This window comes from Micromys minutus (assembly GCF_963924665.1).
Source record: "Micromys minutus genome assembly, chromosome: 26".
Taxonomy (NCBI): domain Eukaryota; kingdom Metazoa; phylum Chordata; class Mammalia; order Rodentia; family Muridae; genus Micromys; species Micromys minutus.
Genome location: NC_137961.1, coordinates 12,191,085 through 12,217,013, shown reverse-complemented (window position 1 = coordinate 12,217,013; position 25,929 = coordinate 12,191,085). Strand labels below are relative to the sequence as shown.

At 43.6% G+C, this 25,929-nt stretch overlaps 1 protein-coding gene across 1 annotated transcript in view; it reads left to right on the top strand.

Moving 5' to 3' along the window:
* Window positions 1-11,223: 11,223 nt before the first annotated feature.
* Window positions 11,224-25,929, top strand: part of NSMAF (neutral sphingomyelinase activation associated factor) — a 55,224-nt gene continuing 40,518 nt past the window's right edge. The window contains exons 1-2 of the mRNA XM_080938502.1: window positions 11,224-11,474; window positions 23,141-23,230. Of these exons, the coding sequence (XP_080794628.1) occupies window positions 11,416-11,474; window positions 23,141-23,230 (149 nt within the window). The 5' untranslated portion in view covers window positions 11,224-11,415. The remainder of the gene's footprint in view (window positions 11,475-23,140; window positions 23,231-25,929) is intronic.

The following is a 25,929-nucleotide window of genomic DNA, read 5'->3' as shown; positions in this document are numbered from 1 at the left end:
GTGGGAGGAAGACAGAGAGATTCACCTGGAATATTAATGACTCTGAACAAACTGTTGATGTTCAGTTATGGGAAATCAGAGAATATTCTCCCACCAGAATCAAAGGAGGAAAAAAAGAAAATGCAAACCACTGTTATCAGTGTTTGCCAAGACGTAATTCCAGAGTAAATTCTGGTAGCACTGATGTTGGTAATTTGAAGCAGCTGCAAATAGAAGCATAGCTTTTTAAACCTTGGACCAACAATCCTTTTAAGAGGATCTTACTCTGATGATGTCGCAGAATTCTGCTGACTAAATAAACAGCAGCAGCCTCTGGGGCTCAAAGCATGGGGTACAGCCCAGATCTGGCTAATGATTATTAGCACCACTAGCAGCATGGGCTAGCATGTATTAGGGGCTACTTTCAGTGATTTGTAGGCGTTAACTCATTTCCAGTCATAACCATTCTGTATAGGGGTACTGTTCTCCCCATCACTAAGAAAACTGAATAGTGTCATATGTCTGATGAGGAAAGACTTTCAATTGGAATCAGTTGTATCTGGATCCAGAACCCAATCGCTTGCAGACTGTATTACGACCCTCCTGAAAACAGCACAGAGATGGATTGAATAGGCATGACCTTTCGCCTTCAGTCTCAGACCGTAAGAACTGCAGCACCCTTCTGCACTCTGCCTTTGATCCCAGTCCACCCAGGCAGACATTTTCATTATTTATAGTCCTTATTTGCCATATAGAGACACCGGCACACAAAGAAAACAAGGACAGCTAGATCTGGTAAGTCAAATGGAAAATTTTTGTCACTGAAAAATGCCCCCAAGTGGTCTTGAGATAGGATCTCATGTAGCTCACCCTGGCCTCACACTCTGACCTTACACTCTGATCTCATCTTCCTTCTACTTCAAACAACAGGATTATAGATGCACAAATACACACTGCCCTGCCTAGCTAAGAGCTTCAGTCCTATAACATGCCAGGGGACTCTGATGCAAGTCTTAAGACCATATTTTAAAAAAAACTGCCTTTCGGCTAGGACTAAAGCTCTGGGCCAGTGTTTGCCTAGCATCCATGAGGCCCTAGATTTGAACTCCAGCCCTGCACATAAAAATAAGACTCTCTTGCTGGGTCTCTGCTGCCTGCTGTTGAAATGGGAAGGTTCATTTGTAAGACCCAAATTGAGTCTTATCTATTTGAGGCTCCCAAGAATGAGACCTGAGATCAGGGATCGATGTAAAAGCAAGAGTTTTATTTGTCCAGTGCACTGGGGTGGCCTACATCCAGAGGAAAGGCGACCCCTAAAGGATATTACAAGCAGTTTTTATACTTTTTAGTGATATAGGTTACATCAGCAAGTTTGCAGTTTAAACTTATTGGCTAAGCATATTGGCCTTTGAACCTATTGGCTAGCAAGCATGTGACAGGCAGTGCCTATCAGTCAGTACATTCAGTTTTTCAAGAAAGTTCCTGCTCCTTCCATAAACTGTGGGTGGAGAACAGAACTTGGCCTAACCTTGACCTGAGGTGGTGGGTGTAAGGTTGGCGAACTCTGGTCTTTGCTGAACACTACTCGGGGCACAGAGCTGTTATCTTGAAGAGCACAGATGATGGTGCCTCATACAACTAACTGTACACCAGAGGCTGGAATTGACCACTCTCTCCCAAAAGTGACAGGGCCATGGGCAGGAAGGGCCAAGAGATCAAAGATTGCCATTTACCAGCCTTAGCATGGAGCAGGGTTCTGAGAGAAGGGGTGTATGGGAGCTTGAGGTGACATTCCAGACTGCTCTCTGTCTCTGTCTCCGTCTCTCTCTGTGTGTGGGGGGGGGTGTATGGTGTGTGCTCTGCTCTAGACAGCCTTTTCTTGCTACCCTAAAAACTCTCTGGTTGAGACAGCTCTCTCTTCCAGTAAAAATTCTAAAGGTTATCTAGATAACTCACCAATGCTAAGCTAGTTGGGTGAGATCCTGCCCTGAAATTACCATTTCTACCACACCTAGGCCTCACTTCGCCTAGTCCCAGGCTGACCTTGAACTCAGGAATCTGCCTGCCTTTGTAGCTTTCCGACAAGCTGGCCATTAAGGCAGCTGCCTGTGTTCCTTTAGAAACCCCTCATATAATTCATATTGCATCCTTATTTGCAACATAATCACAGAGTTGAGAAATTATATGTTTTTGAACTCCTGCATTTACAACTGTTTCCCATAGCCCCAAGGGCTGTCCAGAAGGTCCCAGCCTTTACCATTTTGCTGAGATGTTAGCCACACCTTCACTTCCTGGACTCTGTTGTCTGATTATCATGGAGTCACTAACTTTAACTAGGAGGGCATTCCTCAGAAGGAATGTGAAGTATGTATATTAATACACAAACAAGGCTTCCACCCACAGAAGCCATTGATACTCAGGGAGGCTCATGGTGTGAAACCACGTCACTCTGTCCCCTCTAAGGCCACGCTGGGCTCAGCAAAAATTCCAGTCCTTCATGATTGTGTGTGACTGCAGTCACCTCATGCCCACAGGTGCTCTGAGATATCCCCTTAGACAAAACTGTTGTCAACAAGGATATTCTTCAGAGACCTACCTCTAAAAGCTTTGGTTTTAAGTGCATTTTTGTTCTTGTTAATGATGATGATGATGATGATGATGATGATGATGATGATAATAATAATAATAAACTCTATACACACACAAAATGAACTGAACATAGTAGAACAATACTAGGATCTTAGCACTCAGGAGGCTGAGATAGAAGATTGTGAATTCTGGGCCAGCCATGGCCATAAGTCCCTATCAGAGAAAGAATAATAGTAAAGCAAACCACACCCAATTTAACACAACAATGTCTTTACCTAGTCTTGAAGAAAAGAGCTCCTCTTCAGTCCCGGCGTCAACCTAAAAGAGCTCACAGTATACTGCAAACAACACTCAGTTTACCTCCCACTGTGATATCAGTGATTCCACCCAATCTTCGGTTGGAATCCTGGCCTCCACTGCAGCCACGTTAACATGAATGGATTACACAGGGCTGGATCAGTTTCGTGCTAGTTGGTAGCTGATAGAAAAAACAGGTTTAGCATACTTCTCGTTATATTGCCAGACACTGGTGCTGTGTTCTTGAACATCTCAAGTCCCAGCCCTTGGAAGAAAAAGACGTCATGCACCAATGTGTTTTGAGAAAATCTGTAAAGAGAAGAACATGGCCAAGTTTGGAGAAACAAGCTGTAAGGGATAGGATGCGTTCTAGAAGTCACAAGACTACACGAGCCAAGCTGAACTCTCGAGACCATAGAGGGAGAAGCAGAGACACAAGCAGCTCAGAGAACTGGTTCTGAGCCAGTAGTAACTCATGTGTGAAGATTGTCTGGAATCACATTCAATGTCGGGTAACTAACTAGAGGGGAATGGGGAGAGCACATTGGATACAACCAACAATTACTATTTTTCTGAATGAATTCCTAAATTTACTCATAAATTCCTAATTCTGAAAACTATACTGTCTTTTAAAACTATGTAGAAGTATGATGAAGATAATACAAAACTCTAACCTTCCTCCTATTCAGAGATAACTATTATGAACACTTGCTATATTTTTCTTTTTAAAAAATCGATTGGTGGTATTATATAAAATAAGTGATTTTATGGTTTTTTTTTTTTTTTACACAAATAGATTGCAGTCATTTGCTTAGGTAATTAAATCTTCATTAGAAACAGACTTTCAAGTGGACCTAAAATAAATAGCCTGCTGACTAGATCATCAATAATTTACTTAACCATTGGTCTTTTCTTAATACTAGATCACTGTTTTTCATACACTGAAAATAAAATGAAATTGGATACTTTAGTTCATAAATCTCAATGATATATATGTATATATATATATATATCTTTTAGAATATATTTCTACATATTACTTTAGTGGGCATAATATTTTATATTGATTATCACCGTGACAAGATCTAACGTCATCTAAGAGGTAAATCTGTGAGCTCGTCTGGGAGATAGTTTTTAGACTATATTAATTTAAGGTGGGAGGTTACTCATGACTTCCACAGTGGAGTCCAAGAATCTAAATTGGGCCTTCAGGTCTACATGGCAAAGGTTGAACCATGTAGCTGATGTTAAATGTCTGTATTCAGAAGGAGCACCACATAGCTTTAAAACATAAATGCATTTATTTAAATGTTATTTTATAGATATTTTGCTTGCATATAAGTCTGTCCACCATGTGCATGCCTGGTTCTCATGAAAGCCGGAAGAGGGCGTTAGATCCCTGGAACTGGAGTTATAGACGGTTATGAGCTGCCACACGGGTACTGGGAATCAAACCCAGGTCTTCTCCAAGAGCAGTAACTGCTCTCAACCACTGACTCATCTTCTAGCCCCATACTATTTCATTTATAGTTTCCTTCTTATTTCTAATCTAGCATGTGCTAATGTTTGATGGGCAGTGCCCTGTTTAAAAAATATTCTGGATTTATGAAGTACTAGAATTGAAGGTCAGAAATGGAATATGAATCTAGAACATGCACCGCTGCTGATTCCTGTGAGGAAGAGAAACTGGAGATAAGAGGTAATAGGTTCCTCTGACAACCATGTGGACCTCAAGGAGTGGTAGGGCTGTTGTGAAATGGGTTTCCTGCAGTGGTTCTCCACCTTCCCAACGCTGGGACCCTCTAACATAGCTCCTCATGCTGTACTGACCCCAACCAGAAAGGGATTTTTGTTTCTACTTCACAACTGTTAATTTCCTACTGCTATGAATTGTAACGTAATTATCTGTGTTTTCCAAAGGTCTTAGGCAACTCCTGTAAGGGGTTGAAACCCACAGGTTGAAAACTGCTGGTTTACACAGTACCTAGTTGTTGTTGTTGTTGTTGTTGTTGTTGTTGTTGTTGTTGTTTTTTCCTAGCAGTTGCACATTAAAAATCAGGAATGGATGTTGGCATTTGACAGGCTGTAGGGAACACTTGAGCTCATCAGTTTGAGGTTAGCCTGGGCAACAGATCAGAACATCTCTCCACTGTCTCAAGAGAGAGACTGAGGAAAGGGAAGATCGTAGGGGCAATGAGAATGTCAGAACCAATATTAGCTGCAAGTGCAAGTTTTTAAACTTATATTATTTAAAGAAAAAAAAACCCTTGGGAATTTAAAAAATAAAATCACATACTGAAGTTAACCAGACTATAGTTCTCAATAAACTTCTATAGTTAGAAGAGCTACATTCTAAAGCTGTGACAATTCAGGTTGGATTTGATACTTTCAGTATTTATTTTATATGCTTATCCATCAACAAAGATGAAAATCCATGTGGTAGTCTGAATAGGTCTGGCCCCCATGGACCCATTAGGAGGTGTGGCCTTGTTAGAGTAGATGTAGCCCTGTTAGAGTGTGTCACTGTGGAGGCAGGGTTTGAGGTCTCCTATGCTCAAGCTCTGCCCAGTGTGGTACAGTTTCCTTCTCCTATGGACCAAGATGTAGGACTCTCAGCTCTATCTGAGGCACCATGTTGGCCTATGTGCTTCTATACTTTCTGCCATGATGATAATGGACTGAACCTCTGAAACTGTAAGCCAGCCCCAATGGAATGTCTTCCGTTATAAAAGTCTTCCATGGCCATGCTGTCTCTTTACAGCAATAAAATCCTAAGACAATTCGTGAGACAGTTAGAACTAGAAAACAGGTCGTTTAATAAACTCCTGCCTGTCGCTGCATTCAGTCCTTTCTCATCCCCTAATATTTAGCCCATTTTGCTCTCTCTTCTACATGTTATACTATACCCACATATATTTGTTTATATATATATATATATATATATATATATATATATATATATATATATATATTATTGGCAGAGTTTTGCATTTGAAGGAGAATGTTGGTAGTTTTTGTTTGAAGTAAATGTGTGATCACACTTAATATTATCTTTCTAAGTACATTCATTTTCCTGCAAATATTGTGATAGCATTGTTCTTTAGAGCTGAATAGCATATATATATTATATATATTATATATATATATATTTTTTCAACATCTACCCTCTCTTGATGGGCATCTATGTTACTTGCAGCTTTTTGCCATTGTGAATAAAGCTGCAATAATAATTGTGGAGTGCAACCATCTCTCTGGTGGTTTATGGGTATGTGCCAGGAGTGAAATAGTTATGTCATATTTTATATCCATTTTAAGTTTTTGAGAAATCTCTAAACTTATTTCTACAAGTTCTGTATTAATTTGTCAATAATTAAGCATATGTTTCTATTATATAATCCTACCAACGGTAAATAAGGATTCCATGAAGTTGTGAAATTAGGTTGTGAAAACTGATAATATGCATGATGTTTTTAAAAAGACCCAGAACTTGACCTATGGATTGAAAAAGAATACATTACTAAGAGCTCCAGATATACTCTGTAACTGTAAAACTCCCCAGAATGAACAGGAACACAGCCTCTAATTTTGAGATTAAGGAATGAGGCCTCTCCAGAGTTTACCACATTTCCAGGGGAGTGCAATAGTCGATGTTTGTGGTAGTAGAAGCTCAAAGTGTAGTTGTCTCCCATTAAAGACAAGACTCAGTTAAACCTTTGCTTAGCCTTACGGAAAGTCCAAGGGTATATCCGGAGCCCTCAGTCTCCCAGAGGACATACATTTCAAGGATACCTCTCAGTCAGACCTGAGTAAACCACTCAGTGGTCACACTTGGCTATTAGCATTGATATGTCTCCTCATGTCTGATCTGTACTGCTCAGTTCCCTTCAGACAGTTAACCATCTTGTTGCTGTTATGACCAAATACCGGAGAGAAGATCAACCTAAAGAAGACAGAGCTCCTTTGTCTTAGGGTTTCAGTTCTGTTGTTTCTCGGCCTGTTTGAAGGCACCCATGGTTAGAGGAAGAAGCCAGAGTTTAAGGATCCCTTCAAAAGCATCCCACCGTCTAGGGCCTACCATCTACTGGTTCTACCACCTCCCAATAGTGCCATCAAGCAGAGACCAAACCTTTAGAGATATTTAATTTCTTAAACAACACACCCACAAACACACACACACACACACAAATACACACACACACATACCCTAACTCTCAAATAGACTTACCCCAAATCTTTGAGATGTTTACCCTAAGACAGAACAAACAGCTCAAGATTAGCAGCAATTCTTTCCTTAAAGAACTGGTTAAGTTACCAGAGGATCAACATTATGAAATCCAGCGTGGGGGTGGGGGTGGGGGTGGGGCAGGCAAAGGGACCCAGGAGCAGGGAGTAAGGCAGGAGAGAAGCAAGGAGACCATGGGAGCTTGGAAGCAATGGGGTGAAATACTCCAGACAGAAGCAATGCTGAATGCGGTTGCAGTATGCAGAAAGTGACCAGTGAATGTGGAGATTCCACAGGGAGGCATTGTCGAGGGGGCGTAGTCATGGAAGTCCAAGACAGACTGAACAAATTGCAAAGAGAAAGAGAGAGAGAGAGAGAGAGAGAGAGAGAGAGAGAGAGAGGGAGGGAGGGAGGGAGGGAGGGAGGGAGGGAGGGAGGGAGAGAGAGAGAGAGAGAGAGAGAGAGAGAGAGAGAGAGAGAGAAAACTTACGGCATATGCAGGTAAATGTGTTAAGGAGTCCTGTCAGGAATGAGATGCTGGAAGAGAGTACAAGATAAGGAAAAGCTTGTTTCCATCTTAAATATATGTTGCTCTCCTCTCGGAGCTCAGAGAACCTCATTGAAAGGGGTACAGGAAGAAAGTAAGAACCAGAGGGGTTGTTGGAGGAGACCAGAAAAACAAGGCCTTTCTGCAATGAAAAAAAAATTAATTTGTTTTTCCTCCTAGCCCCTGCTTCAGGAATGATGAGTCTAGGACTATATTATTAAATGCATAGGCCGTAAACTTTGGCTCATTCGCTGACTAGCTCGTAACTTATTTAGCCCATTAAAACTATTCCATGTCTTCCCTATGGTTAGTTACCATTCCTTCAGTCCCAGCTTGCTTTTTCCTCTGAGGCTCCTGAGCATCTCCCTCGGTGTCTTCCCTCAAATCTCTCCCCACATCTCTTTTTAACCTATCATTATTTCTCAGAATCATTTCTTCCTGGCAGTGTCCCACCTCCTATTTCCTGCCTCAGCTCATTGGCCATCGGCTTTTTTTATTGATAGGCGTTGCTTATAAGAGGCTCCCAGAGACGGACGCACCAAGCATGTGGCTTTCATGTGTCTGCAATCTGCATCTCAGTGTATATATTGTAGTTATTACCTTGGTATTTTTTTATAGGTCTCTTTACTATAAGGACTCTTGGGACTGCTCTTGGGACTTATTTCCTCCTGCTGGGTGGTTATGTCCGACTTTGATAGGATAATTTTTGCTTCATAATTATTATATTTTATTTTGTCCTGTTTGATTGTTATCTTTTAGCATCGAGTTCTTTTCCAGGGAAAGACAGAAAGGGAGTGTGGATTGGGAGGGGAGGGGAGGTAGAGAGGAACCTGGATTAGAGGGAGGAAAAACTTTCACCAGAATATATTGTATGAAACAAATAATCTATTTTCAGTGAGATGGAAAAAAAATCAGTATTCATATGGGAAAAATTCAATAGTGAGAGAAGATAAACCGGCTGAGAGAAGGGCAGAAGAAAGTATAATTCCAGATTCTCAGTTGCTGAGAAGAAAGAAGTTAGCCTTTGATAGAAACAAGTATACCTTTAAGAAATATATAAACCAAGACAGAACACAAGAGAAAAGAAGCCAGTGAGGTGGAGATTAAGTGTCTGTCAGGAAAGTGAGAGACTGCTGGTTCTCGGCTCTCTTAAATCGTTGTCCCTAACAAATGTCGCTCTTATAGGCTAATGTTGAATAACAACAAATGCCCTTTGAAAAATATTTCTCTCTTCTTTTTGTCCAAGGAAAGTCTAAAGTAGGAAGGACCACTCGTAATCAGAAATGTGCTGTTACAATCGGTGTGTAAGTGGGGTAAATATTCATGAAGGACTCAGTGGCCCAACAGAGTTGGGAAACCGACCAACTACTAAAGGCTAGTCAATATAATCATAGTTAGGTCACTGTGTCTTCTATAATTGCCTACAATTATAGAAGTTTAGAATTTGGTCTCCCCCAACCATTACAAAAGTATGGCTCTTGGGACCTTGAAAAAGATACTTCTGAGTTGCTGGAGATACTTAGGTCGCAAAGGGACAAAGGAGTGATTAACAAATGTAAGCAATTTGAGGGTTGTTTGTTGGTACGGGTGTGGTGTAGGCCTCGAAGTATATTCATGGTTGTGTGCTCTAGGCAGTGTGCCCTTGGGAGACCAGAAGTCAAAGTAAAGGGCCTCCTTTACTGCTATCACATTTTTTAAAAATGTATATGAGTACATTGTAGCTGTCTTCAGACACAGCAGAAGAGGGCATCAGATCTCATTACAGATGGTTGTGAGCCACCATGTGGCTGCTGGGATTTGAACTCAGGACCTCTGGAAGAGCAGTCAGTGCTCTTAACCACTGAGCCATCTCTGCAGCCCCATGCTATCACATTTTTATTTTTATTTTTTTGGGGACCGGGCTTTTCACTAGACATGCTGGCTAGTTAGCTACCGTCTCAGATGCTCCAGTGTGCTGGGGTTACAGGCCCATACTTGCTTTTTTATCTTTATTTTTTTCTCACATGGATTCCCCATGTATACTCAGATCTCCCCCCACATGTGGCAGATACTTTACTAGAACAATAAGATCTCTTGGCAGCTTTGATCAGGTACTAAAAGGGACTTAGGGTCATCCGGGGGAACCCTTAGAAACGATGCCACAGCTTTAAGGAAAGGGTACAAGATGGAAGTCCACAGTTGTGTAGATCTCAAGATGTACTTAAGAGGACTCAGAAGGACCTGGATAGGATTTGGCTAAGGAGAGACTGTTTCTCAACGTACCAGGACCACATCTTTCTTCGATGTTTAATCAAAAGGAAAAGTTCTTTTCTGGTCTATTTTTTTCCCTTGCTTTATCTAGCCAAATTAATTTCTCTCCTCTGACTTTATAGCATCTACTATACTGTTTCTCATACAGAAAAAAAATTTCAGATGACGCCTTAGCCTTTCTTGTCGTCTTAACTCATTGTGCACATATACACACAAACAGCATCTGTGCAGCTCAGGGACCCAAGAGATTCTCTGACACTGGGTACGCATGCCTCAGTTCTGGCCTATCTTCCCCCCACATTCTGACATTGATGGAAGACAGCTAAGAGGCACTGATACTTGTTTTATTTTTTTCCCAACCCGGCAGAACCTGATTCTTAAGTCAACGCTAGGAGTTTCAACACACACACACACACACACACAACTTAGAGGCTTGTTATCTGAGAGTCCCTTACAGGTAAGCCACAGCCAGCTTATTCTCAGGGTATTGAGAAATCATAAGGAGTCATAGTTGCTAGGCAGGGCATAATACAATAAGTGATTAAGTATTGTTGAAGGTCGGAACCTTTCTTTCCTGCTAGTGGGAGTGAAATGGTGCAGAGACTTTGAAAGCACTGTGGCGGACTTTCAGCGCTCACAGATGGAGTTATTAAGACCTGCACTCAACAGAAATGAAAGCATGCACACACAAAAACGGGTACATGAATGCTTAGAGCTGCATTATTCTTAATAGCCAAGAGGTGGAAACACTGGCCTGCCTGGCAACTGTTGACTATATCAATGGGAATGCAGTATGAAATACAATGGCATACATACACTTCAGTGATAAAAACGAATAGAATGTTGCCTTGTGCTATACCTCAGACGGACCTTGGAAGCATTGTGTGCTAAATGAAAGAAATTAGACACAAAGGCCACACAGTGTGTGGATGTTTTTATTCCAAATTCACGGAGACGGGAAGTTTAGTAGTGCTTTTCTAGGGCAAAGAAAGGTTTGTGGAAATGCAGCTAGGAGTGCTGATTGCTAAAACGTAAAAGTTTCTTTCTGAGATGGTAAAAATATCCCAACACAGTGGTAGTAGTTCCAACCTAAGTGTGAATGTTACTAAGAACCATTGACTGCTCCACCATACATGAGCGGGGGAAAAAAAAACATATAAATAAATAAAATCCCATCGATGATTTATTTATTTCAAAGACTATTTGGGACTAAACATCCAAAAGGTGGTTATTTCAAATCTCCCGCCGCCCTACGAACCGGGGGGCTCTCCCCGGGCAGGTCTCGGCTTTCACCGCAGCAGCGCTGCAGAGGTTAGTCCGGGCAGTGTAGGACGCGGCTCCCGCGGCCTCAGGTCACGGCGCGCCCCTCCTCCGGGCCTGAGTCACCGCGTCGCCGGAGTCCCCACGCGAGGATGCTGCGGTGAGCGCGGTCCGGACGCCGCGGGCCCTGGGGGCGCAGCGTGGGGCTCTCGGCCGGCCGCCCGCTCGGGACTGCTCGGGACAGTCGGCGGCCTGCGCGCCCCGGGCCTCCATGGCGTTCACCCGGAAGAGGCAGCGCGAGCAGCAGCTGCAGCTCTACTCCAAGGAGAGGTGCGCGGGGCGGGAGGCCGGGCCAGGGCGGCAGCCGCGGGCTCTCCTGCAGGCCTCGGCCGTTTCCCGGGCCGCAGAGCCCCGCGTGGGCCCGGCGGGCGAGGGACCCCGGGGACGCGAAGGCAGGGCCAGCCCCGCGCTCGCCCGCCCGCGTCTCCGCACCGACCCTCCGCGCCCCGCAGCCGGCCTGCGGTGGGAGGCTGTTGGAGAGGCTGGTGCGTCGGGGCGGTCGCGGCCCAGCGGGGACGTGGGTAGAGAGAGCACCGGCCTCCCTCGGATCCTGTCCCCCACACGGGGAAAGCGCGCTTCCACCCCGAGTGTCCTTCCCCGGGGCGTTTTTGTGACCCACGCGCCTGCGGGTGATCCAGCTGTGGTTCCAGGGGGAACGCGGGGTACATTGGTGTTATTTATTTATGTGTTTTGGAGATACGGGGTTTGTTTGTGGGAGCTGGGATGGGACGGTCACGTTGTGGCTCAGTGGATCCAGCAAAGTAGGTTATGCCAGGAAATGCAGGTGCAGCTTTTATTTATTCAGGGTGGCTTTGCGGAGTAACCTGTAGCTGTTCCTCAACCTGCATCCGTGCATCTTTCTTTCATCGGTAGTGGGCTGGCAAGGTGGTCTGTTCTGAAAAGTCCATTTTTCCCCCCGAATTTACGTGGAATTTCTTGGTCTGGCTGGATGACTTGTTAAGATTGATGAGATCCTCATTAACATCTGAAATGCTTTAAACGCTTGGCCTATTCTGTTTTAGGACTTAAGTCATTTGTAACAATGCTATGACTTCAGTGATGTATGGCGAAATCGAGAAGGGGGTGTTTTGTCTTAGATCCTGACTTATTTTAGTCGTCTTATAATGTTCTGTGGCGATGGGGGAAACACGCTGCTCTTGTTATTTCCAACAAACGCTGTTTTGTTTACAAGTCAGGCTCACAGTACTTCAAGGTAAAGAGTTCTTCCAGCCCAAGCATTTATCAGCTGCCCTCACCAGCTATTCCCCACGTTCAGCACCAGCAGTTCAATTCTACTTCCTGACCACCCCCAGTTTTTATTTCTCTGCTTAATAGCTTTTCAGTCTTAGGGTACTGTTCAAAGATAACTGTTTGCATTGGTGGAACGTTTCTGACTGTGGGATTTGAACTTAAGCCAAGCAGATTCTTTATAAATCATAGAATCCGTTTTTAAAAAGAGGAACTTTTAAAAACTAACTTTGGAAAACCCAACCTTACCAAGACCCAAATTTACCATTTCTGACCACGTGTTTCTTGGCTTATCTATCGTTTGGCAACACTGGCCACAAATGGGCAGGATGATAAAGGTGACTGGTTTCTGCCATCTCGTTCTTTCTCAGAGCTCGAGTCTAGCTTCAGAGATAACCAGAGGCCTTTCTGTTCCGGTGCTCTGTGACTCTTCTCATACCGAGTTAGGGGTTGTAGCTTTCTACAGCTACCAGAGACCCCAGAGAAAGGGAAACTGAAGTTAGCTTGTGTTTCTCTGACTGCTGATTCAGCTGCAGTCAAAATAAGTTACATTTTCCACAGAAGTAGAAGAAGCTCCTGCCTGGGAGATTCTGCCACAAGCATGGAAGAAGAAAGAATGAAGAAAAGTCGATGTATTCTAGATGTTTAAGGAGGTGGAGGAGGGCAGCACTAGTCTTGTATATGACAATATTTATATATTGTATATTTAAGAACATATATAATATAAGAATATATATAATTTCTTGCTGGAGCAAGAAACCCAGCTAGGATTGTTAGGTACAATATGAGACTCTCAGTTAGCTATTATTTTCAGATAATGTTTTAGCATATGTCCCATGTAGATTTGGGGACATATTTATACTAAAACCACAGTACAGCTTAAACATACTGCTTATCTAAAATCCAGCTTCCATCTGGATGTCCTGTACTGTTATTTGCCGAACCGCACAGCCTTGCACTCAGACCTAGGCTTCAACCATGCACCGGTGCTGTTTCCTGAAGTTTATGGAAAAGAAAAAAAGAAAGCATTAGTGATTTTCAGGACCAGAAAGCACATAGACAACTAAATACCCCTGTGCCCCTAAGTTATGTCAGAAGTCCTGCTAACTTTTACTGGTTCTTTCAGTAAGCCACGATTAGATGCCAATAAAGGCAAATGGAAGAATTCAGGACACCGTTCCAGTATATTCTCTGAGATAGTTGAGCCTGGGGGAAGCGCTCAGTGGGAAGCAAAAGAGGATGTTGTACAACCTACCAATGAAGATATTTCCATTTATGAATATTTCTGCTTAGCTTTTGTCATCATGACAACTCTCATCTTAGCTGATACAAATGTTCAGGTAGCTGAGATGCTACGAGCCTTCAGAGAGAGAGAAAGTTGTATTCTGTTCCTGTAATGTAAGAGGATGAAGAGCTATGTGGTTTGTAAGCTGTTGGTTCAGGCACAAGCACTACTGATTCTTAATTTTCTGTTGCCTGCCCATATGTCAGAGGCATTCCAGAGACTTCCACTTTGTTCTAAATAGGCCATGGGTGTGCAGTTCCTTGGCTATGCTGATACTAAGTTTCTTTTACTCCTTGCCTGCCTGAGTTTGCACTTATACATTCCGTTTTTCCGAATCCATGTGGTTTGTTATTCTGTGTAATCTTCTATCTCTAATGTGGAGCGGTGCAGTTTTTTTATTCTCCTTTATAGGTTATGCTGGGTATTAGAGGTGGAGGTAAATTGCAGAATCAGCAGGTCAATCAGAGATGCTTGTAGATCACAAAAACTGTGCCTTTAAAGAAATTGGCTCCCCCCTCCACATATAAATCATCTAGTGAGAAAATAAATGCTGCAAATATTTGGTTAACTTAGAATTTACATTGACTTCATCAAAGCCTGTCTCCTTATTTGTAATTATCTCAAATTAACTTATTCCAAAACAAGGTCTACTTCATAGATAGAATTTGAGGCTTTTTTTTTAAGACAGTTTTTTTAAAGGTCTATTTATCTGATGTATATGAGTACATTGTAGCTGTTCTCAGACACACCAGAAGAGGGCATCAGATCTCATTACAGATGGTTGTGAGCCACCATGTGGTTGCTGGGATTTGAACTCAGGACCTCTGGAAGAGCAGTCAGTGCTCTTCACCACTAGCCATCTTGAACTTGAGGCTTCTTTGCTCTGTGATTTACATTACCTATGTCTTTTAAGTGTGATATAAATAGCAATGGCATTAAGCATTCAGTACTTAATTATAGTTTCTTTCGCACCATGTCCCCCCCACTCCTCCCCTTCATTCTTCCCTCCTTTCTTTTATGAGATAGGGTCTCATGTAGTCCATGCCAGATGTGAATTACTGATCTCCTCCTGCCTACTTCCCAAGAGCTGTGATTACAAGCATTCGTCATACCCAATATTTTTATTAACCAGGGTACAGTATTTTTTTTTTTTTTTTTTTTTTTTTTTTTTTTTTTTGCTGTAGTTGGGGATCGAACTCAGGGCCTCTTGTATGGAAAATAAACATTTTACCTCTTTGGCCTGGTTTCTTCTAAATACCACTGCAGTCTCAGTTTTTATCACCAGATTTTTAGAAATTGTCCTAACATTTTAACTCAAAAGATTTTGAAAACTGATGTTTTGTTTTGCTTCCTCCCACCCCCCCAGTGCTGGGAATTGAACACAGTGACTTTCAGATGGTAGGCACCTGTTCTAGCCAGCCCTGGTACTTAAAATTTACATTTTATGAGAAACTTTGAATTGTTATCTTTTTCTTAAGTGACTCTTTTAGGAACATATAATAACCTCACTCTTTCCAGTAATATTTTTGGTCCAATACTAATATAGCTGCTATACTGGGGGTTTTAGGTGATTTTCATTATACAACATTTTCCACTCTTTTAATTATTTCTGTAACCTTGTTTTGTATATGTTTCTTGTGAATAATGTATTATTTAAATTTAAACGGAAAACCATTGCATTTTACTCATTCATTCTGTGCATGTGTGTGCATGTGTGTTTATGTATGTGTGTGTGCACACGTGTGAGTGGAGGTCAGTTTCGGGAGTCCATGTTGTGCTTCTACCATGTAGACCCAAGAGATCAAACAGAGGGTGTCAGGCACCACAGCAAGTACTGAGCTGTTTGCCAGCCCCTCGTTGGACTTGTAAGCAGTTCATTTAGACTCTTTGTCTTAAGCAATGTTTATTTATTATTATGACAAATTTATTTCTTCTATATTCGTTGACCAACTCCCCTTCCCCAGCCCCTTTGCTTTGGATTAAGTGAAATCTCTATGTGTTCTTTCTACTTTCCTGCAGTCTATGGGGGTCTATATTCCAACTTTATCTTTGCTTATCCTTGACGTTTCACTATGTTCTTTAGTACCCGAAGCTAGTCTCTCTCCTTACCCTCCTCTCAATCAGTGCACAGGCCCTGAAATAATTACTCCTGTTGTCCCATACTAAATTATACTCCACTGTTGTTCAGTTAAATTTACACATGAGGGTCGCCTGAAGAATAATTGCAGGGTTTTATGTGCATGCTTGCCGGAAGTCTTTGATGGGTTTTCCTTCTTGCATGTCCTGTCTTCCTTATGGAAATTTTCTGTCTTAGTAATATCCTGTGAAGGTTCCTCTGAGCAGGGTCTGGTGATAGGAGGTGGCCGTAGTTTCTGCGTGCCTGAACCTACCCTTATCTTGCCCTTGCTTTGAGAGCAGTGGTGCTGGTGTGTGTCATTTCTTTAGCATTTCCAAACATAGGCAGATGGCCAGAGGATAGCCCAGGACTTGCCGGAGAAGGAATATAGGTCACGACATCAGTGGCAGAGAAGAGGCCGGTCCCTAGTGTGCTGTGCTCTCCTCTCCGCAGACAGCACTGAGTTACTCAACTTCGCCACTTAAGACAGGGAGAAACTTGAACCCTACAGAATGACCGGGGAGACCTTGCCGTGAGGGACTGGCTAAATCTGTAAGATCTGGCAGGCTTTGAGATATCCCTGTCTATAGTTGGGGAAGCATGCACACATTCCCTGGCATCCTTCCGGGGCTGGTAAGGTCCAAGCCTGTGGACAACCAGAACTGAGGGTCTTAAACACGAAGAGAAAGCTGGATTCTGGGCAGCCTCGCAGGACACCGCTTTTCCATCTGTAGCAGTGCGGTACGGCTGCTACCGAACTGTCAGCAAGTCGACTGTCTTCTCTGGAAGCTGTGGAGTCTTCCTCTCCGTGGCGTTTGACAAGGTCACGTAAGTGAGCCATGTGTGATGGTTGGTGGTGTCACCTGGAGTGCATTGGAAAGCACCTGTGAACACACCCCTGTTTCCGAGGACCTTTCCAGGGAAGGTCAACAGAGAACGAGACACATCCAGAATGTAAATATCCATGGTGGGTTGGATGAGGAAGGAAATGTGCTGGACTTTGATGGTAACTGCTGCCGACGCCTACCTGTCTGCCGGGATAGACTAAAACCCATGAAACTGAGCCACGGAGACAAAGCGAACTCACCGTGTCTGAGCACAAGCTAGCACCGAAACTAGCAGTAGTACCAACAAGCTAGCACCGAAGCTAGCAGTAGTACCGAGGTCTTGGGCCCAAGTTCAGCCTTTGGCCTACTGTAACTTGCTGATTCTGTTTTAAATGAAAGGCATGTGAACTGCTGGGCAGTACTCACTGTTATGGTCTCTGAAGCTTAAATTGAGTCTGGAGTGACAGAAGCCTAGTTTCTGTGGTATTGGAATCCTAGTCCCCCTGAGTCCCACAGGCGCATGCCCAGAGCTCGCAAGCCAGATACACATCGGACTCTGGCTTTAACATGAGCAGCTGAGAGTCAGACAGCTCATGGTACTGTCAGGCAGGCATCTAGGCTTTCTGTTTCGTTTGCTTGTTCCTTCCAACCACTTCTTTACATCTGTCCCTGAGGCTCCGTGGGCTATGGCTTTGTGCGTGTGTACTGAAGATTGTATACAGGGCCCTGAAGGGGCTGGGCTAGCTTCATCACCCAGCACACAGCTAGGAACCTGAATGAGTAAGGAAGCTGAAAGACTTCTAAGAGCATTGGCAGTGTGTTTACCTTTATCCTCACAGGTTGTGGAGACTTGGAATTCGAAGCGCCAGGCTTTGTAGGTAGTGTTAGTGGAAGGGGGTCTGTTATCTGAGCAGGGTCAGGAGGTAATTATCTCACCCGTTGAGAAAAAGAGTGTGATTTCTTAAGAGTCCGGCGAAGTGATGGAGTGGTTGACTTGCTGTGGAGGGGAAGGACTGCAAACATCAGCCCAAGTAGTGAAATTGGCGTTGCTAGGGACCCACAGCTTCTGCAGAGAAGAAGAGCCAGTAATTTGTATGAGCTGACGAGTACCTGAACTAGAAACACTCTTTAATCACTCGGACATTTCTGTGCACATTTATAGACTATGGATAACTTGACACTAACTAGAGACACCTGGGGAGAGGGAACCTCAATTGAGGAACTGCCTCCACAGATTGGCCCATGAGCAGTCTGTGGGGGCACTTTCTTGATTGCTCATTGATGGGGGAGCGCCTAGCCCAGTGCAGGCACCGGTACCCTGCACAGGTGGTTCTGGGTCACACTAGAAAGGTGGTTTTACATGAGCCTAGACATAAGCTAGGAATCCGAATTCCTCAGGGAGTGATGGAGTTCCTGCCTTCAGGTGTCTCCAGATCAGTGGTTCTCAACTTTCCTAATGCTGCTACCCTTTAATACAGTTCCTCATGTTGTGGTGACGCCCAACCGTAGAATTATTTTTTTGTTGTTACTTTGTGACTGTAATTTCGTTACTGCTATGAACCATAATATTACCGTCTGTTTTCTGATGGTCTTAGGTGACTTTTGTGCAAAGGTCATCTGGGACCCGAAGGTTGAGAACCCCTTCTCCAAATGAGCCCTGTAACCTGTAAGCGTAAATAGTCTTTTCTCCGTAGGTTGTTTTCGGCCATGGTGTTTATCCCAGCAACAGAAAGCCAATTGGAACAAGGGATGCTGTGTGTCAGTGAAGCTTGAGGAGAAGGGAGTTGAGATTAAGATTCAGTGCTGAAAAGTGTCAGCCTGCTAGAGGAGGCAGTGAGTTCTGATTATGGAGAAGAGGCACCATTCCTGAGTCTGGGATTCAGGAACAGAGTGGCTGGGGCCCCACGGTGAGGACCTTTTGGAAAGTGAACAGAGGTAGCACACTGGTTCTCATTCATGCAGGCTGCGTCAGTGGACCGGAAAAAGTGACACATGGGTACCTGGGGTAGACCAGAAAACAGGAAGTGGCAATAGTGACAAGGGCTGAGAAGCTCCTCACTTCCCCTCTGACACTTTTAATTTATCCTGATGTGGAGAACTTGGAAAGTTTACTGAATTCTGAACATTAAAGAGAAGCTAGTGAAGCGAAGAGCAGTGGAAATCTCCAGAAAAAGCAGCGAGTCAAGGGATCAAGGCTGCAGCCTTACTTTATATGTATATGTGTGTATGTGTATGTATGTATGTGTGTATGTATGTATGTATATGTATATGTATGTGTATATATATGTGTATATATGTATGTATGTGTGTATATATGTATGTATGTATATGTATATGTGTATGTATATATGTATGTGTGTATGTATGTATGTATATGTATATGTGTGTGTATGTATGTATGTGTGTATGTATATGTATATGTGTGTATATATGTATGTATATGTATGTGTGTATGTATATATGTATGTATATGTATATGTGTGTGTATATATATGTATGTATATGTATATATGTGTGTGTGTATGTATGTATGTATGTATATGTATATGTACATGTACACACACATACAAATCATATATTGTTACTGAAAAGTTTGGAAAAACCTTTTCCCTCAAGAACTATGTACATCATCAAACATATAATTCAGAATTTCTAGCCCAAGTGACCTTTCCCGAAGAGCTGAGAAAGGAAGGCAAGCACGCATTATACAGAATGGTTGAATGATAGCGTCCCTCCAAGCTCTTTTCCCGATCTGAGACCAGAAGTTAGAGCTGGTTTCAGGAAAGTTGGAGCCTCCCCTGATGACCGAAGGCTTTGAAAAACGCTGTGGGTTAAAAAAAAAAGGACAAAACCAACATTTTTTTTTTTTTTTTTGGAAGTTGTGTTTGAAATGAGGATGTATGGAGGTACTCGGAAGGACCACGTGGACTTAGGGCAAAGAAAGTAACTCTTCCCCTTTGGTAAGGTGCAGAGGCTGCAGGTGTCCGTGGACATAAAACACGCAGGGAGCCTCCCAGCACAGTTGTCCAGTGATGGAGGAACTCTGAAGTCGCTACCAGAGCGTGAATGCGCTGGCTGCTGGCAGTTCTGGATAGACGGACGGGTCACAGACCGTGGGAAAGGAAGGAGGAAGTTGTCACTATTTACCACCATGAATTACCAGTGAGGTCCCACCCTGCTTCGCTAACTCTGTTGGCGGAGTTCGGACTGGTAGGGGAAAACGAACTGTCAGCCACCTTCACTTGGGCAGAGGATAAAGCGTTTCTGGTTTGCTGTTTGTTTTTAATTTGTGTGTGTGTACAAATTAAGGGGAGACCGGTGCTCATGCAGTTAGGTGGAATGTAATCTAAGTGACTGTTGAGAGTCTTGAGAGAACTGTTGCAGACTGTGCTCTGAGCATGCTGAGTACTCTGAACTAACTTTGAGCTGTGAAGGCTTCGGAAAGTCTGACCTCCTGCCTCTATGGCCTTCTGAAGTGAGTGAGTCACGAATCCGGGACTCGCCTAAAGCCTCCTCCCTCAACCAACCACGGAAACTAGAAGGGTCGATTTCTGTTCCTCTCTTGAAGACCATCACTGTGAGGGGGCCTGACCACACCCTGGAGGCCAAGAGGACTCCGTGCAGAACTGTTGCTGGGCTCTCTCCCCTAGTAGCTCTCTTCTGGGCCTTACAGCCCTACACAGCAGTCTACTGTGGGAAGGCAGTTTCCCCTTGAAAGGCTCTCCCGTCATGCAAAACTTGGATTAAATAAACTTGTTGAGCTTTTCCCTGGTCGGGAGTGGCCATTATGAAGGACAAGGAGAGGTTTGCTTTTCTGCCTCTAGTCCTCGATTCAGACCGTTTGGGGGGTGGGGGTTGTTTCCTGCACGGGTCACCAACTGTAATCTTGCTTTGTTCGTCTATCTGTTTTCTTAATCTCTTCCTTATTTTGGAATCCAAGCAGGGTTTTTCTGTTTGATTTTTTCTTTTGAACTGCCAGTTTGTTTAACCCCCTCTCTAGTAGGAGCACAACAGGCTGGCTTATTCTGAGGGTACGTTTGTGCATTCAGGGTACGCATATGTGACAAACACTGGGCATCGGGGCTTTCCTGTGTCCTGTGCTTCTACACGCAGGTGTCAGAGCACTTTCCCCATTGAGCTCGTGCTAGATCTACACATAAAACCCAGGCACAGGCCTGAGTGGGAAGCACTGTGGACCTACTATCCGCATGGTTGGGAATGGCTGCAGTCAGCAACTGGCGTTAATCTTTGGGTTTCAGGACAATGTGTTTAATATAATGACTTGCTAAGTGAGAAAATGTATCTAGAAAACGACCACGCTCAATAGAGGTGGGTCACACAGGTCTTCTAGAGAAGGAATTCATGGTTTCCCGTAATAGGAGAGCACAAAATGGTGAAATTGCTTTAACAGTGACTTGAAGAATTTTCAAGCATTAGGTTTTTTTACCCCCATAGAATATTGTTTGGAAATTATTGTTGAAAGTTAATTGAGATTTTTTTTTCATATTTACATATAAATATTTAGAGCAGATACCAGTAAACACTTGAGAGAAAACAAACTAAACAGCTTCTTTATTGTTAATGTTATGTGTTAAGATTTGGTCAGAGCCCTTCTCTGTAGGTGGGCATTTCTTGTCAAACTTAGGTATTGATAAACGAAAAGAACTACTATTAATTTATGATAGATTCAGTGCTAAGAAGTAGATATACATATATCTTAATTACTGTGTGGAGGAACAGTTGTTTCGGAAGGGGCTCTGTGTTTGCTAGCCATATGATCATGCACGTATCTTATTGAAGAGCTCGTAGTTTGTTTTCTCCTTTCTGTGGAAAGGACTGTGCTATGGGGACAGCAGGGAACAGAAGGAAGGAGTGCACAGCAGCCCATTGGCTGCAGCAGGATTAGGAGTGGGCAGTCAGTCGTGAATAAGTTCCTGACTGGTGCCTCCCGGGACACATCACACTCCTGAATCTGGTGACTGCTGAGTTCAGGTGGACGGAGAAATATTTCAGGTCATGCTCTGGCAAGTTCAGCCTGTGATTAATTTTTTAAAAGTACACTGAAGACTCAGTCGAATTTATGACTAATTCTTGTTCAGAATTTTTTTTTTTTAACTGATCAATAAAACTTAGATGAAACTGGCTCCTGGACTCATTGATTTTATTTTAATCTCATGAGTCAATCCTTTGGGTCAGGTTGTTTCTTGAGTGAACAATCTCTGCTGTCACTCCGGACATCCTTAGAATGTTATGACCATTCAGCTAGTTCGGTTGTCACTCTGTCACTCTTGTCTTTGAAGGATATGACTTAGTCCCCTACCTTTCCTTCTGACCACAGATTGTCTCTGATCCTTGAGTTTGAGGCCTATGTTTGCTTGAGGCTTGTGCCTTCACATTAGAAGCCACCTCTCTGGAGTGACTTCTGCACAGTGCCACCTGCAGGCTCCGGATTTGGGGAAGTCCTCCTCTCCCATTGGTTCTCTGATGAGTGGTTCCATCTCAGGACCCATCGTCAATGATTTCCACATGCGGCTAATTCTTCCATCTGCTTTCTGCCTCCCACAGATTGGCCCACATCCCTCCCTGTCTTTGATCTCTCTCTAGTTTGCTCTTTGGGTTTTGTCATTCTAAAATATTTTATTCACATCTTAGAGTTGTTCCTGGGGGGAAGAACAAAATAAGCATTGTTCTGTGTGGGTCACATGTAATGTGTAATCTCCCTGCTGGACAGCAGAGCATGTAGACCCAGCTGAAGTCTGACCCTGCCTGAAAGCTTTCTTGGTGACTGGAGATACTGTCAGTGTTCTCTGCCCATACTTCCCAGCCAGAGATATGCTTCTTTTCATTTTTTTTGGCCTCAGATTTATTTCTGTGGCAGTTCAACTAAGTTACTTTTTTTTTAGTTGTGCATGCATGTGCATGCACAATGGTGCAAGTGGACAGGTCATCGGGCTTGGGTAGGGATTGCCTCCCCACTTTACATTTCTGTCCTGTTTTTCTCTTAAACTTCAAAGCACTTAAAACTCAGGGAACTATTCGGCTCGGTCCGATTGTTTTGATTCTTAAGCGCATGTGGCCTAAAACATCCGGTTATCTTCACACCTGTCTCTTAGAGCTCACGGGTTTGTGGGAGTCACAAGAACCGAAGTCAGTGTGGCACGAAGGGAACGATGTCAGAGTATGGTAGGGAGACTTGGCTTGTGGTGTCAGGGGACGCCGACCTGAAAATTTCATGGGGCTGGGGGAGAGAGCACTGTCTTCATAAACAGTTTCACACAGCTGGGGACTTGTTTAAGGAGGGCACTCTTACCTTGAGAAGGACTCCGTCTGGGGCACGGGAGAGAGGAGTGTGGGCGTCACCGAGTGAAGGATGGGGACCTAGGAGCAGGCATTCTATGCGTTAAGCCTTTATGGCTCGTGTCAACCAGATGCAACACAAGCTCTCCTCTTCTGCGCTTAGGTTTTCCCTACTGCTGCTCAACTTGGAGGAGTACTACTTTGAGCAACACACAGCCCTCCACGTCCAGCACCCGGGCAGCCATGAGGAAAGGTGAGTGAGCTCAGGTAACTCTGGGCACTAGTGGACTCTGAGGTCTGAAGTCTTTACACTAAACCCAGGGCTACACAGGGCGGGATATCCAGGGCTACCCAGGGCTGCACAGGGCGGGCCCCTCTTCTCTCTTTGTAGATATGCAATGAGGTCGGGGCACAACTTAAAATGATTCTGGCTCCCATGAAGCTGAGGAGCAGGCCTCAGGTCTAGCACATCACTCTTCTTTGTTCCTGTGTCTCCCTTGTCACACGGTGCATCCTGCTCACCGGCGATGATGGCTTGCAGCAAATTGATGCTCATAAACCAGAAAGCAGTGAGAAACGTCACCCTCTTCAAACTGAAGTCATAAATAACAATAGTAATACAGTGTGAACTGGAGGAAATCCTGCTTTTTCCATAACTCCTAATTGCTCCTGTAAAAACAGATCCAGTCGCTTTGATTCGGTTTTTGAAAGCTGTGAATCGAAGCATGTTTTTGTCTTTGAATTTTTGTTTTCGGTGTACAAGTTGTACTTCAGTGTCACTAAACTGCTGGTTAATGTGAACTTATTCTTACCTGGGAAATTCTAGCTTGTGAGTATAATGTTTGATCGCCCGTGGCTCTATGATCTATAAAGATACTTTTGTCTGGCTCTTCATAAAGACTATGCCATGATAATGGTATATCATGATCACCAAGGGCTGCTATAACCAGTAGGTGAGAGGTTACGGAGAACTTTTGTAATGAGCACGTCAAGAAGAGTCTCACCTCAAGTCCCTTGTATCTGCTGTAGGAACTGTGTGTTCCTCCCCTGAGGTATTGTTGGATTGGGGGACACAATCTGATCTGATCTCATGGATAATGTAAAGAAGGACATGGCAGAGGAAATTCACACAGAGGTACTAAGCAGCATTTATGGGGCTGGGAGGTGAGGCTGCTGCTGCCCTGGGAGGAACCTTGTCCAGAATTTTTGAGAGAATATGGGTTCTAGCCTAGTACTGCAAAAGGGACAGCAAAAATGATGATGTGAGGACATTGTTTTAGATTGGCAAATGTGCAGAGAAAGCTAGGAGTGGTGGTGTACACCTTTAATCCCAGGCAGAGGCAGGCAGACCTCTGTGAGTGTGAGGCCACCCTGCTCTATGAGCAAGTTCCCTAACAGGGTTACACAGAGAAACCCTGTCTCAAAGCAAGCAAACAAACAAACAAAACAACCATAGCCCAGACAGAAAGACATTGAAGAACTGAAGGGAACCTTAAAATTGTGACAGGGATGCTGAGGTGTAGCTCTCCAGAGTTGATGGCTTCTGACGGGGTACTGGTGGGGAAGGACTCAGTTTTCTCTAAGGCTTTGGCCACCATGTTTGGCCATTCTGCAGTTAATATATGGGCAACAGAAATTGGGCTCCCCCCCCCTTCTTATTTTGGGGAGAGGAAGTCATTGTGTAGTGGCAGTGGGCAGACCTGGGAGGACTGGGAAATGAATGTGCTTGGCATTGAATAAAAATAATATATTTAAGAGAGGGGGTGGGAGCTCTTTAAAGACTTATATGGAAGTGTCTCTGATAACAGGTCTGTATGTTGACCAGCAGGACTAAAGACGGGTTCATACAAGAAGCAAAAAAAAAAAAAAAAAAATCAAAAAAAAAAAAAACCAAAAAAAAAAACAAATCACATACTGACAAATGCTAAAATTACATGATTAGTATATCAGGGCATTTTTCTACTCTATTTGTATATACTTAGAAATTTTATGCTATTAAAAAGTTTTACTGTTGGTACGTTTGCATAGTAAACATAAATGGATGTGACAACGTGGAAAATGTAAGATTTTAAGGCCCTCTGCTGAAGCAGAGTTGGAAGCTGAACTGTGGCCTTCTGTACAGTGGCCCTGCTCATTTGCTCAGTGGTACAGTGAAGAGAACCAGAGAGCTCCAGCAAACGTCCTTCCACGAAAGAGGAGAGACTTGCTCTGGAAGTTGAGGGGACATCTTCAGACTTAGTGACTATATTTCTTAGTGGGTTTTTTTTTTTTTGTTGTTGTTTTGTTTTGTTGTTGTTATTTTGTTTTGTTTTTGACACTTTAGGTTCCGAGTTCCTTACACGTAGACACTCACAGATTTTTCTCCTTAGATCCTCACAAATACACAAGTAAGTTCTTGAGTATTTGTGTGCTCAGGTCCCTTATATAAAGTGATGTAGTATTTGCATACAACCTTCAAGCATCTTCCTGTTTCCTTAACACATCTATGATCATGTATAGCACTAAACATGACACCTACATAGCACTTCATCCCACAGCAGATGCTGGTTTTATGCTTTCTAAAAATTAAAAAAAAAAGAGTCTGATATTTTGTGTATACAGGGCCATCTGCAGTTGCCTCCGTTAAAATAGGATGATGCAGATGCCACCCAGGGCTAGAGAAGTGGTTAAAGCGCTCTTCATGCATCCATGAGGACTGAGTTCAGACCCTCAGAACTATGTAACATACCGGCTGGAAATAGCTGCTGGCTGCAATCCCAGCCTTGAAAGACAGGAGAGGGCTTCCCCGGAGCACACTGCCCAGTGAAGCTAGCCATGTTTGCTAGCTCTGGGTGCTGTTGGGAGATCCTGTCACAAACAGTAAGGTGCAAGAGCAATGGGGGATGATTCCAACATCACCCATGGCTCTCCACAGGCATGTGCACACACTTGTGTGGACATTCCCCACACATT